We start from the raw sequence: 14,675 nt of genomic DNA on the forward strand, positions 1-14,675 counted from the left end.
TCCTGCGCCACGCCCAGAGCTGGGCTCCCTGATCCCTGAGCCTTTCCTTGAATGCCTCAGCCACTCCCATGGAATTCCCGTGGGCAGAGTCCCCCCGGATTGCTCCCGGTGCCACCGCAGTGTCCCTGTGCCCTGTGTCCCCGCAGACATCGACGAGTGCAGCAGTGGGGAGACGCTGTGCCAGCGCCACGCCGAGTGCGTCAACATCCCCGGCAGCTTCCGCTGCGAGTGCGCCACGGGATACCGGCTGTCCCCGGGGGGGGCCTGCGTGGGTACGGACACCTGGGACAGCTGGGGACACACCTGGGACAGCTGGGAGATACCTGGGACACACCTGGAGAACACCTGGGACACCTGGGGACAGCTGAGACACACCTGGGATACCTGGGACAGCTGCGGAACAGCTGGGAAACACCTGGGCATACCTGGGGACAGCTGGGAGACACCTGGGGACACCTGGGACATCTGGGGAACACCTGGGACAGCTGGGAGACACCTGCGGGACAGCTGGGGAACACCTGGGGATACCTGGGGACACTTGGGAGACAGCTGGGGAACACCTGGCACACCTGGAACATACCTGGGGACACCTGAGAAACACACCTGGGATACACCTTGTCATACCTGAGCACACACCTGATCTCACCCCCCTTTTTCCAGGATGCCAGCACATAAATCTCATTGCCAGTGAAGTCTCCTCTCCCAAACCGTGGGTGGGGCTCTGCTGTCCCCACCTGTCCCCTCCCTGTCCCTCACCTGTCCCCCCCGGGCTCCGTTTCAGGTCGCAACGAGTGCCAGGAGATCCCCAACGTCTGCAGCCACGGGGACTGCGTGGACACCGAGGGCAGCTACGTCTGCATCTGCCACAACGGCTTCAAGGCCACCGGGGAGCAGACCATGTGCATGGGTCAGTGTCACCTCCCCGGGTCAGTGTCACCATCCTGGGTCAGTGTCACCTCCTTGGGTCAGTGTCACCAACCTGGGTCAGTGTCACCTCCTTGGGTCAGTGTCACCCATCCCAGGTCAGTGTCACCCAGCCTAGGTCAGTGTCACCACCTGGGTCAGTGTCACCAACCTGGGTCAGTGTCACCTCCTTGGGTCAGTGTCACCAACCTGGGTCAGTGTCACCAGCCTGGGTCAGTGTCACCATCCTGGGTCACTGTCATTCCCCAGTCAGTGCCACCCCAGAGGGACACATCCCTGACACTCCAGCCTGATGCCAAGCCCAGCCGGGTGCCCTCCCAGGCTGTGCCAGTGTCCCTGAGCCACCTGGGCTGTCACCAGTGCCACCTGGGCTGTCACCTGTGCCACCTGGGCTGTCACTGTGCCCTTGTCCCCGCAGACATCGACGAGTGTGACCGGCAGCCCTGCGGCAACGGCACCTGCAAGAACACGGTGGGCTCCTACAACTGCCTGTGCTTCCCGGGCTTCGAGCTCACCCACAACAACGACTGCATGGGTCAGTGTCCCCCGGGGACAGCGGGGGGGTGTCACCCCTGGGGACAGTGAGGGGCTGTGTCACCCTGGGGACAGCGGGGTGGCCGCAGGGGACACTGACCGTGTTCTGGCTGTGTCCCCCCAGACGTGGACGAGTGCTCGTCGCTGCTGGGGCAGGTGTGCAGGAACGGGCAGTGCATCAACAGCGTGGGCTCCTTCCAGTGCCTGTGCCAGGAGGGCTACGACCGCACGGCCGACGGCAAGAACTGCGTGGGTCAGTGGCCATGGTGTCCACTCAGTGTCTGCTCAGTGGCCGTCCCAGTGTCCACACAATGTTCATTCCAGTGTCCATTCAGTGTTCATCCCAGTGTCCACTCAGTGTCTGTTCCAGTATTCATTTCAGTGTTCACTCAGTGTCCATTCCAGTGTCCACTCTGATGTCCACTCAGTGTCCACTCCAGTTTTCACTCCGTGTCCGCTCCAGTGTCCACTCAGTGTCCAGGCTCCTGTGGCCTGGCTGCTGCTGTGCATGTGGTCCCCAGGCTGCTCCCAGCAGTGGATTCTGCAGAAGCAGCCCCTGGCCCCTGGAAGCAAAGCCTGGTCACTGAAACACCCAAGGAGAGCAGGACTGGCCATTCCTGGAGAGATGGACTGGCCCTCCCAGCCTCCCTGTCCCTTCAGGCCATCCTGTACCTGTGCTGGGAGCAGTGGGACAAATCCTGCCCATGCCCTAAAGTCCTACCCTGGGACCCATCCTGGAGCTGTGTCCCCTGTTCCCTGTCCCCTTTGGGGCAGGGCAGGGGCTGCTGCACCCGCAGTGCTGGGAGCAGAGCCCAGAGCCCGAGCCCAGAGGCAGAGCCCAGCCCTGGCTGCTTTCCCCTCTGCAGACATCAACGAGTGCGTGAGCCTGCCCGGCACCTGCTCCCCGGGCACCTGCCAGAACCTGGAGGGCTCCTTCCGCTGCATCTGCCCCCCCGGCTACGAGGTGCAGAACGACAACTGCATCGGTAAGGTGGGCTCTGTGCCCCCCAGACTGTCCCTCCCCAGGGGCTGGGGCACCCCAGGGCCCTCAGCACCCCCAAATCCCTGCTGGGAGCCAGGCAAGCCCAGCTCTGCTGGCTCAGCAGGCTCGGGAGGGTTGTGGGTTGTGGTGTGCAGCCCCCAAACCCCCTCAGCTGTTGGGGTGACCTCTGGCCGTGTCCCTGCTGCTCACAGACATCAACGAGTGCGAGGAGGAGCCCAACATTTGCCTCTTTGGGACGTGCACCAACACCCCCGGCAGCTTCCAGTGCGTGTGTCCCCCGGGCTTCGTGCTGTCCGACAACGGGCGCCGCTGCTTCGGTCAGTGCTTCGCTCCTGGGAGGGGGGAGCAGAATTCCCGGGATCTCCCTGACCTTGGCACGTCCCCATCCTCCCCCAGACACTCGCCAGAGCTTCTGCTTCACCCGCTTCGACAACGGGAAGTGCTCGGTGCCCAAGGCCTTCAACACCACCAAGGCTCGGTGCTGCTGCAGCAAAATGCCGGGGGAGGGGTGGGGAGACCCCTGCGAGCTGTGCCCGCAGGAGGGCAACGGTAGGAGGGGCAGGGGAGGGGTGTCCCAGGGAGAGGGGGGGGTGTCCCCGTGGGAGAGGGGGGGGTGTCCCCAGGAGGGGTGGGGGTGTCCCCAGGAGGGGTGATGGGTGTGTCCCCATGGAACAGTGATGGGTGTGTCCCCAGGGAACAGTGATGGGTGTGTCCCCACGGGACTTCAGGAGCCTCCACAGTTCCAGGTGCTGGGAGCAGAATCCCTTCAGCACATCCCATTTTCTGCTCTTTTCCAGTTGCCTTCCAGGAGCTGTGTCCTTATGGCCATGGGGCCATCCCAGGCCCGGGTGACACCCGGGAAGGTGAGGCTGCAGGGAGGGGTCAGCCACCAGAGCTGGGCAGGATCCTGGGGGCTGGACACCCCTAAACCCCAAAACTGCTCACTGGGAGTTCACCCCTCAGCTCTGGAGAGGAACAGCTGAAACTCCTGAGCATCCCCAGGGGGGCCAGGGCAGTTTGTGGCTGTCTAAAGCTTCATTTTCCATTCCCCTGTCAGTCCTGGGGGCCAGGGCAGTTTGTGGCTGTCTAAAGCTTCGTTTTCTGTTTCCAGACGTGAACGAGTGCTCGGAGAACCTGGGTGTGTGCATCAACGGTGCCTGCATCAACACCGACGGCTCCTTCCGCTGCGAGTGCCCCTTCGGCTACAACCTGGACTACACCGGGGTCAACTGCGTGGGTGAGGCTCTGGGGGGGCTCTGGGGGGGTGCCCTGCTCCCTGCTGCTCCCTCCTGCTGTGTCCCCCTCCCTCCAGAGGTGATGGATCAGTGTCCGTGTGCTGGGAAGAAATCGCTGCTCCCCTTCCCTTCCCTTCCCTTCCCTTCCCTTCCCTTCCCTTCCCTTCCCTTCCCTTCCCTTCCCTTCCCTTCCCTTCCCTTCCCTTCCCTTCCCTTCCCTTCCCTTCCCTTCCCTTCCCTTCCCTTCCCTTCCCTTCCCTTCCCTTCCCTTCCCTTCCCTTCCCTTCCCTTCCCTTCCCTTCCCTTCCCTTCCCTTCCCTTCCCTTCCCTTCCCTTCCCTTCCCTTCCCTTCCCTTCCCTTCCCTTCCCTTCCCTTCCCTTCCCTTCCCTTCCCTTCCCTTCCCTTCCCTTCCCTTCCCTTCCCTTCCCTTCCCTTCCCTTCCCTTCCCTTCCCTTCCCTTCCCTTCCCTTCCCTTCCCTTCCCTTCCCTTCCCTTCCCTTCCCTTCCCTTCCCTTCCCTTCCCTTCCCTTCCCTTCCCTTCCCTTCCCTTCCCTTCCCCTCCTGCCGCTGCTCCTCCTCACTGCTGTGCCCCCAGACACGGATGAGTGCTCCATTGGCAATCCCTGTGGCAATGGCACCTGCACCAACGTGGTGGGAGGCTTCGAGTGCGCCTGCGACGAGGGCTTCGAGCCAGGGCCCATGATGACCTGTGAGGGTGAGAGCCTGGGGACAGCTGGGGACAGTCCCTTCATTGTCACAGCACTGGGAATCTGGGACCTTGATCCCTGCCTGGGGACAGTCCCTTCATTGCCACCCCACTGGGAATCTGGGGGACCCCCTGGTCCCTGCCTGGGCCAGCCCCCCATGGATGGTGTAAAAAAGCTGGATGAGGCTCCTCTCTGCCTTCTGGAGCCCTGGGTGATGCCAGGGCCCCCTCCCCAAGGAGCAGCAGCCCATTCCCACCCTTGGGGCACCAGGGCTCTGTCCCTCTGCAGGGGGACACCACAGCTGGAGGCCTTGGTGGGACAAAGCTGTGCTGGGAGGGATGCCAGGGAGGGTGGCTGTGCCCAGGGAGGGTGGCTGTGCCCAGGGAGGGTGGCTGTGCCCTGGGGTGGGTGGCTGTGCCGTGGGCAGGGTGGCTGTGCCCAGGAGGGGTGGCTGTGCCCAGGAGGGGTGGCTGTGCCCAGGGAGTGTGGCTGTGCCCAGGAGGGGTGGCTGTGCCATGGGCAGTGTGGCTGTGCCCAGGGGAGGGTGGCTGTGCCCAGGAGGGGTGGCTGTGCCCTGGGGTGGGTGGCTGTGCCCTGGGGAGTGTGGCTGTGCCCTGGGGTGGGTGGCTGTGCCCAGGGAGTGTGGCTGTGCCCAGGGGAGGGTGGCTGTGCCGTGGGCAGGGTGGCTGTGCCCAGGGCAGGGTGGCTGTGCCATGGGCAGTGTGGCTGTGCCCAGGGAGGGTGGCTGTGCCCAGGAGGGGTGGCTGTGCCCAGGGAGGGTGGCTGTGCCCAGGAGGGCAGCCAGGTGAGTTGTGTGCTCTGCTCCCTGCAGACATCAACGAGTGCTCCCTCAACCCCCTGCTCTGCGCCTTCCGCTGCATCAACACCTTCGGCTCCTACGAGTGCACCTGCCCCTCTGGCTACGCCCTGCGGGAGGACAGGAGGATGTGCAGAGGTAAAACCCCTGGTGCAGCCAGCAGGGCACAGCCCAGGCTGCCCCCAGCCCCTGCACTTGGCCAGGTGTGTACAGGGAAGGTGGGAATTCTGCACCGGCTTTTCTCACCACCACCCACCTCGGTGTCCTGCTGGCAGGAGAATTCTTCCCTGGGAGGGTGGGGAGGGTGCTCCTGGATCCCTGAATTATCCAAACTAAGCTGGACAGGGCTTGGAGCACCCTGGGGCAGTGGGAGGTGTCTATGGCACTGGATGAGTTTCAAAGTCCCTTCCAGCCCAACTCATTCCATGATATTTTTTAACCTGGTCCGAGGCTGCAGGGATGGATGGATGGAGCAGTGCAGGGCTGGCAGGGCTGGGGCTGGCAGGGTTGGCAGGGCTGTCAGGACTGGCAGGGTTGGCAGGGCTGGGGCTGGCAGGGTTGGCAGGGCTATCAGGACTGGCAGGGTTGGCAGGGCTGTCAGGACTGGCAGGGTTGGCAGGGCTGGCAGGGCTGGCAGGGCTGGGGCTGGCAGGGTTGGCAGGGTTGGCAGGGCTGGGGCTGGCAGGGTTGGCAGGGCTATCAGGACTGGCAGGGCTCTCTCATGGCTCTCCCTGCAGATCTGGATGAATGTGCAGAGGGGCTGCACGACTGTGAGTCCCGGGGGATGCTCTGCAAGAACCTCATCGGCACCTTCATGTGCATCTGCCCTCCTGGCATGCAGCGCCGGCCCGACGGCGAGGGCTGCACAGGTACGGGGCACACCTGGCACACCTGGGCATGGGCAGGGCTGCACAGGTACGGGGCACACCTGGGCACACCTGGGGGCAGTGAGGGCTGCACAGGTACGGGGCACACCTGGCACACCTGGGGGCAGTGAGGGCTGCACAGGTACGGGGCACACCTGGCACACCTGGGCATGGGCAGGGCTGCACAGGTACGGGGCACACCTGGGCACACCTGGGCATGGGCAGGGCTGCACAAGTATGGGGCACACCTGGCACACCTGGGCATGGGCAGGGCTGCACAGGTACGGGGCACACCTGGGCATGGGCAGGGCTGCACAGGTACGGGGCACACCTGGCACACCTGGGCATGGGCAGGGCTGCACAGGTATGGGGCACACCTGGGCATGGGCAGGGCTGCACAGGTACGGGGCACACCTGGCACACCTGGGCATGGGCAGGGCTGCACAGGTACGGGGCACACCTGGCACACCTGGGCACAGTGAGGGCTGCACAGGTACCAGGGGCACCCCTGGGCATGGACAGGGCTTCACAGGTACGGGGCACACCTGGGCTTGGGCAGGGTCCTCTTAGCTCCACAGAGCTTTGGTTTAAATCCTTCTTTGGTTTACATCCTCTGTCTTACATCCTTCTTTATTTTCCATCTTTTTTTATTTTCCATCTTTCTTTGTTTTCCATCTTTCTTTGTTTTGCATCCTTCTTTGATTTACATCCTTCTCTGCTTTACATCTTTCTTTGTTTTACATCCTCGGGCTCCTCCCTGGGTTTTCCCACTTGTCACAACTTCCTGAGTGTCCCAGCCGGACACACAAAACCTCTGTCCATCCCTGGGACCCCCAGGGCCACACAGCCCTGGGCCATGTGTTTTTCTGAGTCAGTGCCGAGCTGCTTTTGGATCCAATTCAATCCAATCCAATCCAATCCAATCCAATCCAATCCAATCCAATCCAATCCAATCCAATCCAATCCAATCCAATCCCAGCAGCAGCTGGAGCATGGGCAAGGCAGGGAATTGGAATTCTGGCCTCTGCTCTGGGAGAGGTCTGGGATGGGTGGATATTTCCCCAGAACTGGTGGATATTTCCCCAGGACTGGTGGATATTTCCCCAGAACTGGTGGATATTTCCCCAGGACTGGTGGATATTTTCCCCAAGGCTGGTGGATATTTTCCCCAGAATTGGTGGATATTCCCCCAGGGCTGGTGGAGTTTCCTCCCAAAGGCACGGGAGGGACCCTCGGGGGTTCCATTCGGGGAGGTGCATTCCTGGCTCAGCAGGGCTGTGTGTGGCTCCTCCCGGCAGATGAGAACGAGTGCAGGACCAAGCCCGGGATCTGCCCCAACGGGCGCTGTGTGAACACGGCCGGCAGTTACCGCTGCGACTGCAACGAGGGCTTCGAAGCGTCTGCCTCGGGCACCGAGTGCATCGGTAACTGGGCTGCAGCCCCGCCCCGCAGCTCCGCGCGGTTTTTGGGAGCGGCTCCCTGCTGATATTTGGGATACTGGGGAGGAATTGTTCCGTGGGAGCGCTGGCGGTGCCCGGAGCAGCTTGGGTGTGCCCAAGGCGGGGTTGGACGGGGTTTGGAGCAGCCTGGGGCAGTGGGAGGTGTCCCTGCCATCCCACTGGGTGGGATTTAAGGTCCCTCCAACCCAGCCCATCCTGGGATTCTTTGCTCCTGGGCGAGGAAGTTGTTGGAGCATCACCTTTATCCAACCCCCCCGACCCTGCTCCATCCCCTGCTGCTGGCACTGCCTCAGCTGCCGGGTTTGTGTCCCTCTGTGTGCCCAGACACCCGGCAGGGCTTCTGCTTCACCGAGGTGCTGCAGACCATGTGCCAGATGTCCTCCACCAACCGCAACCTGGTCACCAAGTCCGAGTGCTGCTGCAACAGCGGGCGCAGCTGGGGCCCCCAGTGCGAGCTGTGCCCCCTGCCTGGCACTGCCCACTACAAGAAGATGTGTCCCCACGGCCCTGGCTACTCCACGGATGGCAGAGGTGAGAGAGGAACAGGGAAAATCCCCTGGAGCAGACAGGGAGCCTCTGCAAAGCCCCCCTGGCAATGGGGCTCTGGATCTCTGGGGGTGTGGGGAGAGGGGGAGCCTCAGGCCAGCCCTTGCCTCGGGTTTTTTGGCTTCGAGGTCTAAGGATGGCAGTCTCATCATAGTTATTATAAAAATGGGTAATTTATTAACAAAGGATGTAACAGATGAAAGATCTTAATCAGAATTACTCATTGCACAGGATAAGATGAAAAGAAGTGCTGGTGGGTTATAGCAGAACAGAAACTGTGCAGATATCGAGGTGTTAAAGGTGGCAAGAGAAATAGGATTGATCAGGAGCCCAGTGTAGCTTAGCATGGGAATGATGATAATTGACAGAGTCCTTCACTCAGCCTCTGGGGAGAAGCCCCACACATTTCCAGGGAACGTGCAGCACATTTCTGCTTTGTGAAAGTTCAGCCACAACTCCAGTTTATCTTTGCAGCTCCCACTTTAGCAGAGGGATGTTTATTTAGTGGAGAGCTGGGTGCCAAAATAACCCCAAGACCTTATCCTGCTTGAGCTGGGTGATAACAAACACCAGATAAGCTTTTTTTTTTGGGGTGGGGGTGAGCACTGACAGCTCCTCCCTCCTTCCCTGCACAGACATCGACGAGTGCAAGGTGCTGCCCAACCTGTGCAGGAACGGGCAGTGCATCAACAGCATCGGCTCCTTCCGCTGCCACTGCCGGCTGGGCTACACCCCGGACATCACGGGCACGGCCTGCCAGGGTGAGCCGGGCGGGGCACGGCCCCGGCATCCCCGGGAATCCCCTCCCTCGGGGTTTAACCTGCCCCGGAGCCGCCCTTCTTTCCCTCGGGGCTGCGGGGCTCTGGGTGCCCCGCCCTGTTCCGGGGTGTGTCGCACCTCCGAGGTTTTGTTTAACGCCTTAAAAAGGTTTAACCCTTTAAAAATGAGTTTCTTGTTTTCCCTGAGCCCAGCAAGGCTGTTTTCCTGGCAAGGAAATGGGATCCTGAGCTGAAATGTGGGACCTGCCAACCCCACTCCAGGCAGCACAGCTGGTTCCACAGCCGTGCTGGAAATCCAGATGTTGGCCAGAAAGGCACCTCTGGAATCACAGCTCTGTCTCTCTGCAGGATTTCTCCCAGATTTGTTGTGCTGGCTCAAACTGAGTTGCTCCCCCAAGCCCTTGGCTCTGCTCACCTGCAGGGTGAAAATGGGGATAAACACACCCAGCAGTGCCAGAATCCACGGGGATATCTCACCCTGAGCCCCAAATCTGACATCATTGTGTCCAGGAGTGGAATGGGAGGTCCAGGGGTGGAGGGGACCCTGCCTGATGTGTTTTGTCCCTGGGGTGCAGATCTGGACGAGTGTAACCAGTCCCCAAAGCCCTGCAACTTCATCTGCAAGAACACCGAGGGCAGCTACCAGTGCTCGTGCCCCCGGGGCTACATCCTGCAGGAGGATGGCAAAATCTGCAAAGGTACAGCAGGAGGGGCAGGGAGCTGCCTGGGGGACAGGGGACAGGGAAAACAGCAGCAGGAAGGTGGGGAAGGTGGCACGCTGGGCTGGGGACGAGGTGTGACACTGCAGGTGTGTCTGTCAGGGAAAAAACACTCCTGGTTCTTTCCTGGGGGCTGCAGAGCACATCCTGCTCAGGGAGCTCAGAGCTGCATGTCCTGCCACTGTCATTGTCACCAGCCAGGCTGGGCTGTGCCTGCCACTGTCATTGTCACCAGCCAGGCTGTGCCCAGCACTGTCACCAGCCAGGCTGGGCTGTGCCTGCCATTGTCTGCATCTGCCAGATGTTACCCTGAGGTGGGGAGGGGTTTGTGCTTCTCCTGTGGGCATTTCAGGGTTCCTGGGGCTGGTCCTGTGCACCCACAGGGACAAACTGAGAGCTTTTCCTTGTCCCTTCAGACTTGGACGAGTGTTCCACCAAGCAGCACAACTGCCAGTTCCTCTGTGTCAATGTCATCGGGGGCTTCAACTGCAAGTGTCCCCCTGGCTTCACCCAGCACCACTCGTCCTGCATTGGTGAGTGACAGCTCCTCACCTGCACAACTCACCTGCACAACTCCTGCACAGCTCCTGCCCTGCACAACTCAGCCTGGGCTCAGCCCCACCATCTGAGCTGGCCACAGGGTCAGGGGTGGATTCCAGGTGGTCAGGGGTGGATTCCAGGTGGTCAGGGGTAGATTCCAGGTGGTCAGGGATGGATTCCAGGTGGTCAGTTGTGGATTCCAGGTGGTCAGGGATGGATTTCAGGTGGTCAGGGGTGGGTTTCAGGTGGTCAGGGGTGGATTCCAGGTGGTCAGTTGTGGATTCCAGGTGATCAGGGATGGATTCCAGGTGGTCAGTGGTGGATTCCAGGAGGCCACAAGCCCCTCGTGGTGTTTTGCAGACAACAACGAGTGCACAGCTCAGCCCTCGCTGTGTGGGGCCAAGGGGCAGTGCCTGAACACCCCGGGCAGCTACAACTGCGAGTGCCAGAAGGGATTTTCCCTGGACAGCTCCGGGGTCAACTGTGAAGGTGGGTCTGGGGTTTGGGGCTCCCGGGGCACCCCCAGGCTCTGGAGAGCCTCAGGGCAGATGGGAGATTTGGGAGGTGTTTGGGCAATGCTGCAGGGCCAGGGTGAGATTGTTGGGTGGCTGGGGTTGGGTTGGATGATTCTTGGGGAAGGGAATGGTCCCAAATTCCACCAGGAGGGAGCTCAGACTGAGGCAGAGCAGAGCTGGGACCAGCCCAGGCCTGACCTGGATCAGGGACCAGCCCAGCAGGGCTGTCTGGGGGTGTCTCAGCTCCAGAATTGGAGGTGTTCCTGCAGAGCCAGAGCAGGGCACAGGAGCAGCCTGGAGGGTGCCAGGAGGGTCCCTGAGCCCAGGACAGGGGACAGGGGCAGTGTCTCAGACCCTGGTGTCCCTGAGCCCAGGACAGGGGGACAGGGGCCAGTGTCCCTTTCCCTGGTGTCCCTGAGCCCAGGACAGGGGCCAGGGGCAGTGTCTCAGTCCCTGGTGTCCCTGAGCCCAGGACAGGGGGACAGGGGCAGTGTCTCAGTCCCTGGTGTCCCTGAGCTCAGGACAGGGGACAGAGGCAGTGTCCCATTCCCTGGTGTCCCTGAGCCCAGGACAGGGGACAGGGGACAGTGTCTCAGCCCCTGGTGTCCCTGAGCCCAGGACAGGGGCCAGGGGCAGTGTCCCATTCCCTGGTGTCCCTGAGCCCAGGACAGGGGCCAGGGGCTGTGTCTCAGTCCCTGGTGTCCCTGAGCCCAGGACAGGGGGACAGGGGCAGTGTCTCAGTCCCTGGTGTCCCTGAGCTCAGGACAGGGGACAGAGGCAGTGTCCCATTCCCTGGTGTCCCTGAGCCCAGGACAGGGGACAGAGGCAGTGTCCCATTCCCTGGTGTCCCTGAGCTCAGGACAGGGGACAGGGGACAGTGTCCCATTCCCTGGTGTCCCTGAGCCCAGGACAGGGGCCAGGGGCAGTGTCCCATTCCCTGGTGTCCCTGAGCCCAGGACAGGGGCCAGGGGCTGTGTCTCAGTCCCTGGTGTCCCTGAGCCCAGGACAGGGGCCAGGGGCAGTGTCTCAGTCCCTGGTCCCGGTGCAGATGTGGACGAGTGTGACGGGAACCACCGCTGCCAGCACGGCTGCCAGAACGTGCTCGGGGGCTACCGCTGCGGCTGCCCCCAGGGCTACGTGCAGCACTACCAGTGGAACCAGTGCGTGGGTGAGTGGGGCACTGGGAGGGGTCCCATACTTGTGGGGTGCATTCTGTGCCAGTGGGGTGCATTCTGTACCTGTGGGGTGTATCTTATTCCTGTGGAAAGGATCCCATACCTGTGGGGTGCATTCTGTGCCAGTGGGAGGGATTCCATACTTTGGGGTGCATTCTATACCCATAGGGTGCATTCTGTGGGGTGTATCCTGTACCTGTGGGAGTTACCCTGTACCTTTGGGGTGTATTCTGTACCTGTGGGATGTATCCTGTTCCTCTGGGATGTGTCCTGTACCTGTGGGCTGTATCCTGTTCCTGTGGGCTGTATCCCATACCTGTGGGCTGTATCCTGTACCTGTGCGAGTTACCCTGTACCTGTGGGCTGTATCCTGTACCTGTGCGAGTTACCTGTGCTGTGGGGCACACCCCATCACCCCACGACCCCACCACCCCCCGTTGCACGCCCCCCTGCAGACGAGAACGAGTGCTCCAGCCCCTCTGCCTGCGGCTCTGCCTCCTGCTACAACACCCTGGGCAGCTTCAAGTGCGTCTGTCCCTCGGGCTTCGACTTCGACCAGGCCTTCGGGGGCTGCCAGGACGTGGACGAGTGCTCGGCCGGGGGCAGCCCCTGCAGCTACGGCTGCTCCAACACGGACGGCGGCTACTTGTGCGGCTGCCCCGGGGGCTACTTCAGGGCGGGGCAGGGGTAAGGGCCGGTCCTTGGGAATGGGGGCAGGGTAAGGGGCCACTCCCAGCCGGGAATTCCAGGGAAATGCGGCACAGGGAGCTCTCAGCTGCTGCAGCCCGTGCAGAGCTGTGTCTCCTGCCCTGTTGCCCAGGGCTCATGGGTGGGGACATTTCCATTTCCCTTGGGTTCACAGATGGGGACATTTCCCTTGGGTTGATGGGTGGTGACATTTCCATTTCCCTTGGGTCCATGGATGAGGACATTTCCATTGGGTTCATGAGTGATCACATTTCCATTTCCCTTGGGTCCATGGAAGTTGACATTTCCCTTGGATTCATGGATGGACACATTTCCCTGGAGTCCATGGGTGGGGACATTTCCATTTTCCTTGGGTCCATGGGTGATGACATTTCCATTTCCCTTGGTGACATTTCCATTTCCCTTGTGTCCATGGATGGGGACATTTCCCTTGGGTTTATGGGTGGTGACATTTCCATTTCCCTTGGTGACATTTCCATTTTCCTTGTGTCCATGGGTGTTGACATTTTCATTTCCCTTGTGTCCATGGCTCTGACCTCTCCCTGCTCTCCTGCCCCCAGCCACTGCATCTCTGGTTTGGGATTTGGGAAGGGTCCCTACCTGCCTGCACCCCAGGAGGAGGATGAGGAGAACCTGCTGTCCCCCGAGACCTGCTACGAGTGCAAGATCAACGGGTACCCCAAGAGGGGCCGGCAGCGGCGCAGCGCCAACGGCACCGAGGGGCTCCAGGTGGGGGAGCAGGGCACCTGCTGAGGGAGCAGGGCACCTGGGCAGGGAACAGGGCACCAGGGCAGGGAGCAGGGCACCTGGGCAGGGAACAGGGCACCTGGGCAGGGAGCAGGGCACCTGGGCAGGGAGCAGGGCACCAGGTGGGGGAACAGGGCACCAGGTGGGGGAACAGGGCACCTGGGCAGGGAGCAGGGCACCTGGGCAGGGAGCAGGGCACCTGGGCAGGGAGCAGGGCACCAGGTGGGGGAACAGGGCACCTGATGAGGGAGCAGAGCACCAGGGCAGGAGCTGGATCCCTGCAGGAATGGGGCCTGGAGTGGATCCTGTTCCCTCAGGCAGAGCCAGCAGCTCATCCGTATTTCCCGAAATCAAACCCCCCTTCCCCTGAGCTTTCTCCAATTTTGGGGCTGGATTTCCCTAACTCAAACCCTGATTTGAGACTGAATTTCCCCCAACCAAACCCCCCTTCCCCTGAGCTTTCTCTGATTTTGGGGCTGAATTTCCCTAACTCAAACCCTGATGTGAGACTGAATTTCCCCCAGCCAAACCCCCCTTCCCCTGAGCTTTCCCTGACTCAGGGCTGAATTTCCCCAGCCCACACCCCTCCCCTCACCCCTGCCCGCCCCCAGCAGGAGCAGGCAGTCAATCTGGCCAGCATGGACGTGGAGGCTCCGCTGTGGATGGCGCTGAACCTGTCGGAGCTGGCGCGGCAGGAGCACATCCTGGAGCTGCTGCCGGCGCTGGAGCCGCTGGAGAACCGCGTCCGCTACAGCATCGCCCAGGGCAACGAGCGGGGGCTGTTCCGCATCCACCACAAGCACGGGCTCAGCTTCCTGCACCTGGCCCGCAAGAAAATCCTGCCGGGCACCTACTGGCTGGAGATCGTCAGCGTGGCGCTGCCCCGCCGCAGGGAACTGCACAAACTGGCGGCCGGCGAGCAGCCGGAGCCCCCGGCCGGGCAGCTGGGCCAGGCGCTCAGGATGAAGCTGCAGCTGCAGCTCTACTGAAGGCACCAGAGCCCCGTCCCAGCCGGCAGCCCCGCCCCTGCCCCCGCCCCTGCCCCGCCCGGAACAGCCGCGGGCTCCTCTCCTGCCACCGCCGCCGGGACAGCCTGGGGAGTGTCACCCTGGGGTCAGCCACAGCCTGGGGAGTGTCACCTTGGGGTCACAGCCTGGGGAGTGTCACCCTGGGGTCAGCCACAGCCTGGGGAGCGTCACCTTGGGGTCAGCCACTGCCTGGGGAGTGTCACCCTGGGGTCAGTCACTGCCTGGGGAGAGTCCCAGAGCCTGGGGAGTGTCACCTTGGGGTCAGCCACTGCCTGGGAAGTGTCACCTTGGGGTCAGCCACAGCCTGGGGAGTGTCACTCTGGGGTCACAGCCTGGGGACTGTCACCTTGGGGTCACAGCCTGGGGAGTGT

At 62.0% G+C, this 14,675-nt stretch overlaps 1 protein-coding gene across 1 annotated transcript in view; it reads left to right on the forward strand.

Moving 5' to 3' along the window:
* FBN3 (fibrillin 3) overlaps nt 1-14,470 on the forward strand; it is a 77,275-nt gene extending 62,805 nt beyond the window's left edge. The window contains exons 43-64 of the mRNA XM_056512648.1: nt 147-272; nt 782-907; nt 1,343-1,459; nt 1,583-1,711; nt 2,325-2,444; nt 2,653-2,778; nt 2,858-3,010; nt 3,259-3,324; nt 3,573-3,698; nt 4,293-4,412; nt 5,237-5,359; nt 5,959-6,090; nt 7,386-7,511; nt 7,872-8,078; nt 8,729-8,854; nt 9,448-9,570; nt 10,008-10,124; nt 10,492-10,620; nt 11,695-11,814; nt 12,277-12,508; nt 13,090-13,258; nt 13,891-14,470. Of these exons, the coding sequence (XP_056368623.1) occupies nt 147-272; nt 782-907; nt 1,343-1,459; nt 1,583-1,711; nt 2,325-2,444; nt 2,653-2,778; nt 2,858-3,010; nt 3,259-3,324; nt 3,573-3,698; nt 4,293-4,412; nt 5,237-5,359; nt 5,959-6,090; nt 7,386-7,511; nt 7,872-8,078; nt 8,729-8,854; nt 9,448-9,570; nt 10,008-10,124; nt 10,492-10,620; nt 11,695-11,814; nt 12,277-12,508; nt 13,090-13,258; nt 13,891-14,265 (3,188 nt within the window). The 3' untranslated portion in view covers nt 14,266-14,470. The remainder of the gene's footprint in view (nt 1-146; nt 273-781; nt 908-1,342; nt 1,460-1,582; nt 1,712-2,324; nt 2,445-2,652; nt 2,779-2,857; nt 3,011-3,258; nt 3,325-3,572; nt 3,699-4,292; nt 4,413-5,236; nt 5,360-5,958; nt 6,091-7,385; nt 7,512-7,871; nt 8,079-8,728; nt 8,855-9,447; nt 9,571-10,007; nt 10,125-10,491; nt 10,621-11,694; nt 11,815-12,276; nt 12,509-13,089; nt 13,259-13,890) is intronic.
* Nucleotides 14,471-14,675: the final 205 nt, after the last annotated feature.

Source organism: Oenanthe melanoleuca, chromosome 28 (genome assembly GCF_029582105.1).
Source record: "Oenanthe melanoleuca isolate GR-GAL-2019-014 chromosome 28, OMel1.0, whole genome shotgun sequence".
Lineage (NCBI taxonomy): Eukaryota > Metazoa > Chordata > Aves > Passeriformes > Muscicapidae > Oenanthe > Oenanthe melanoleuca.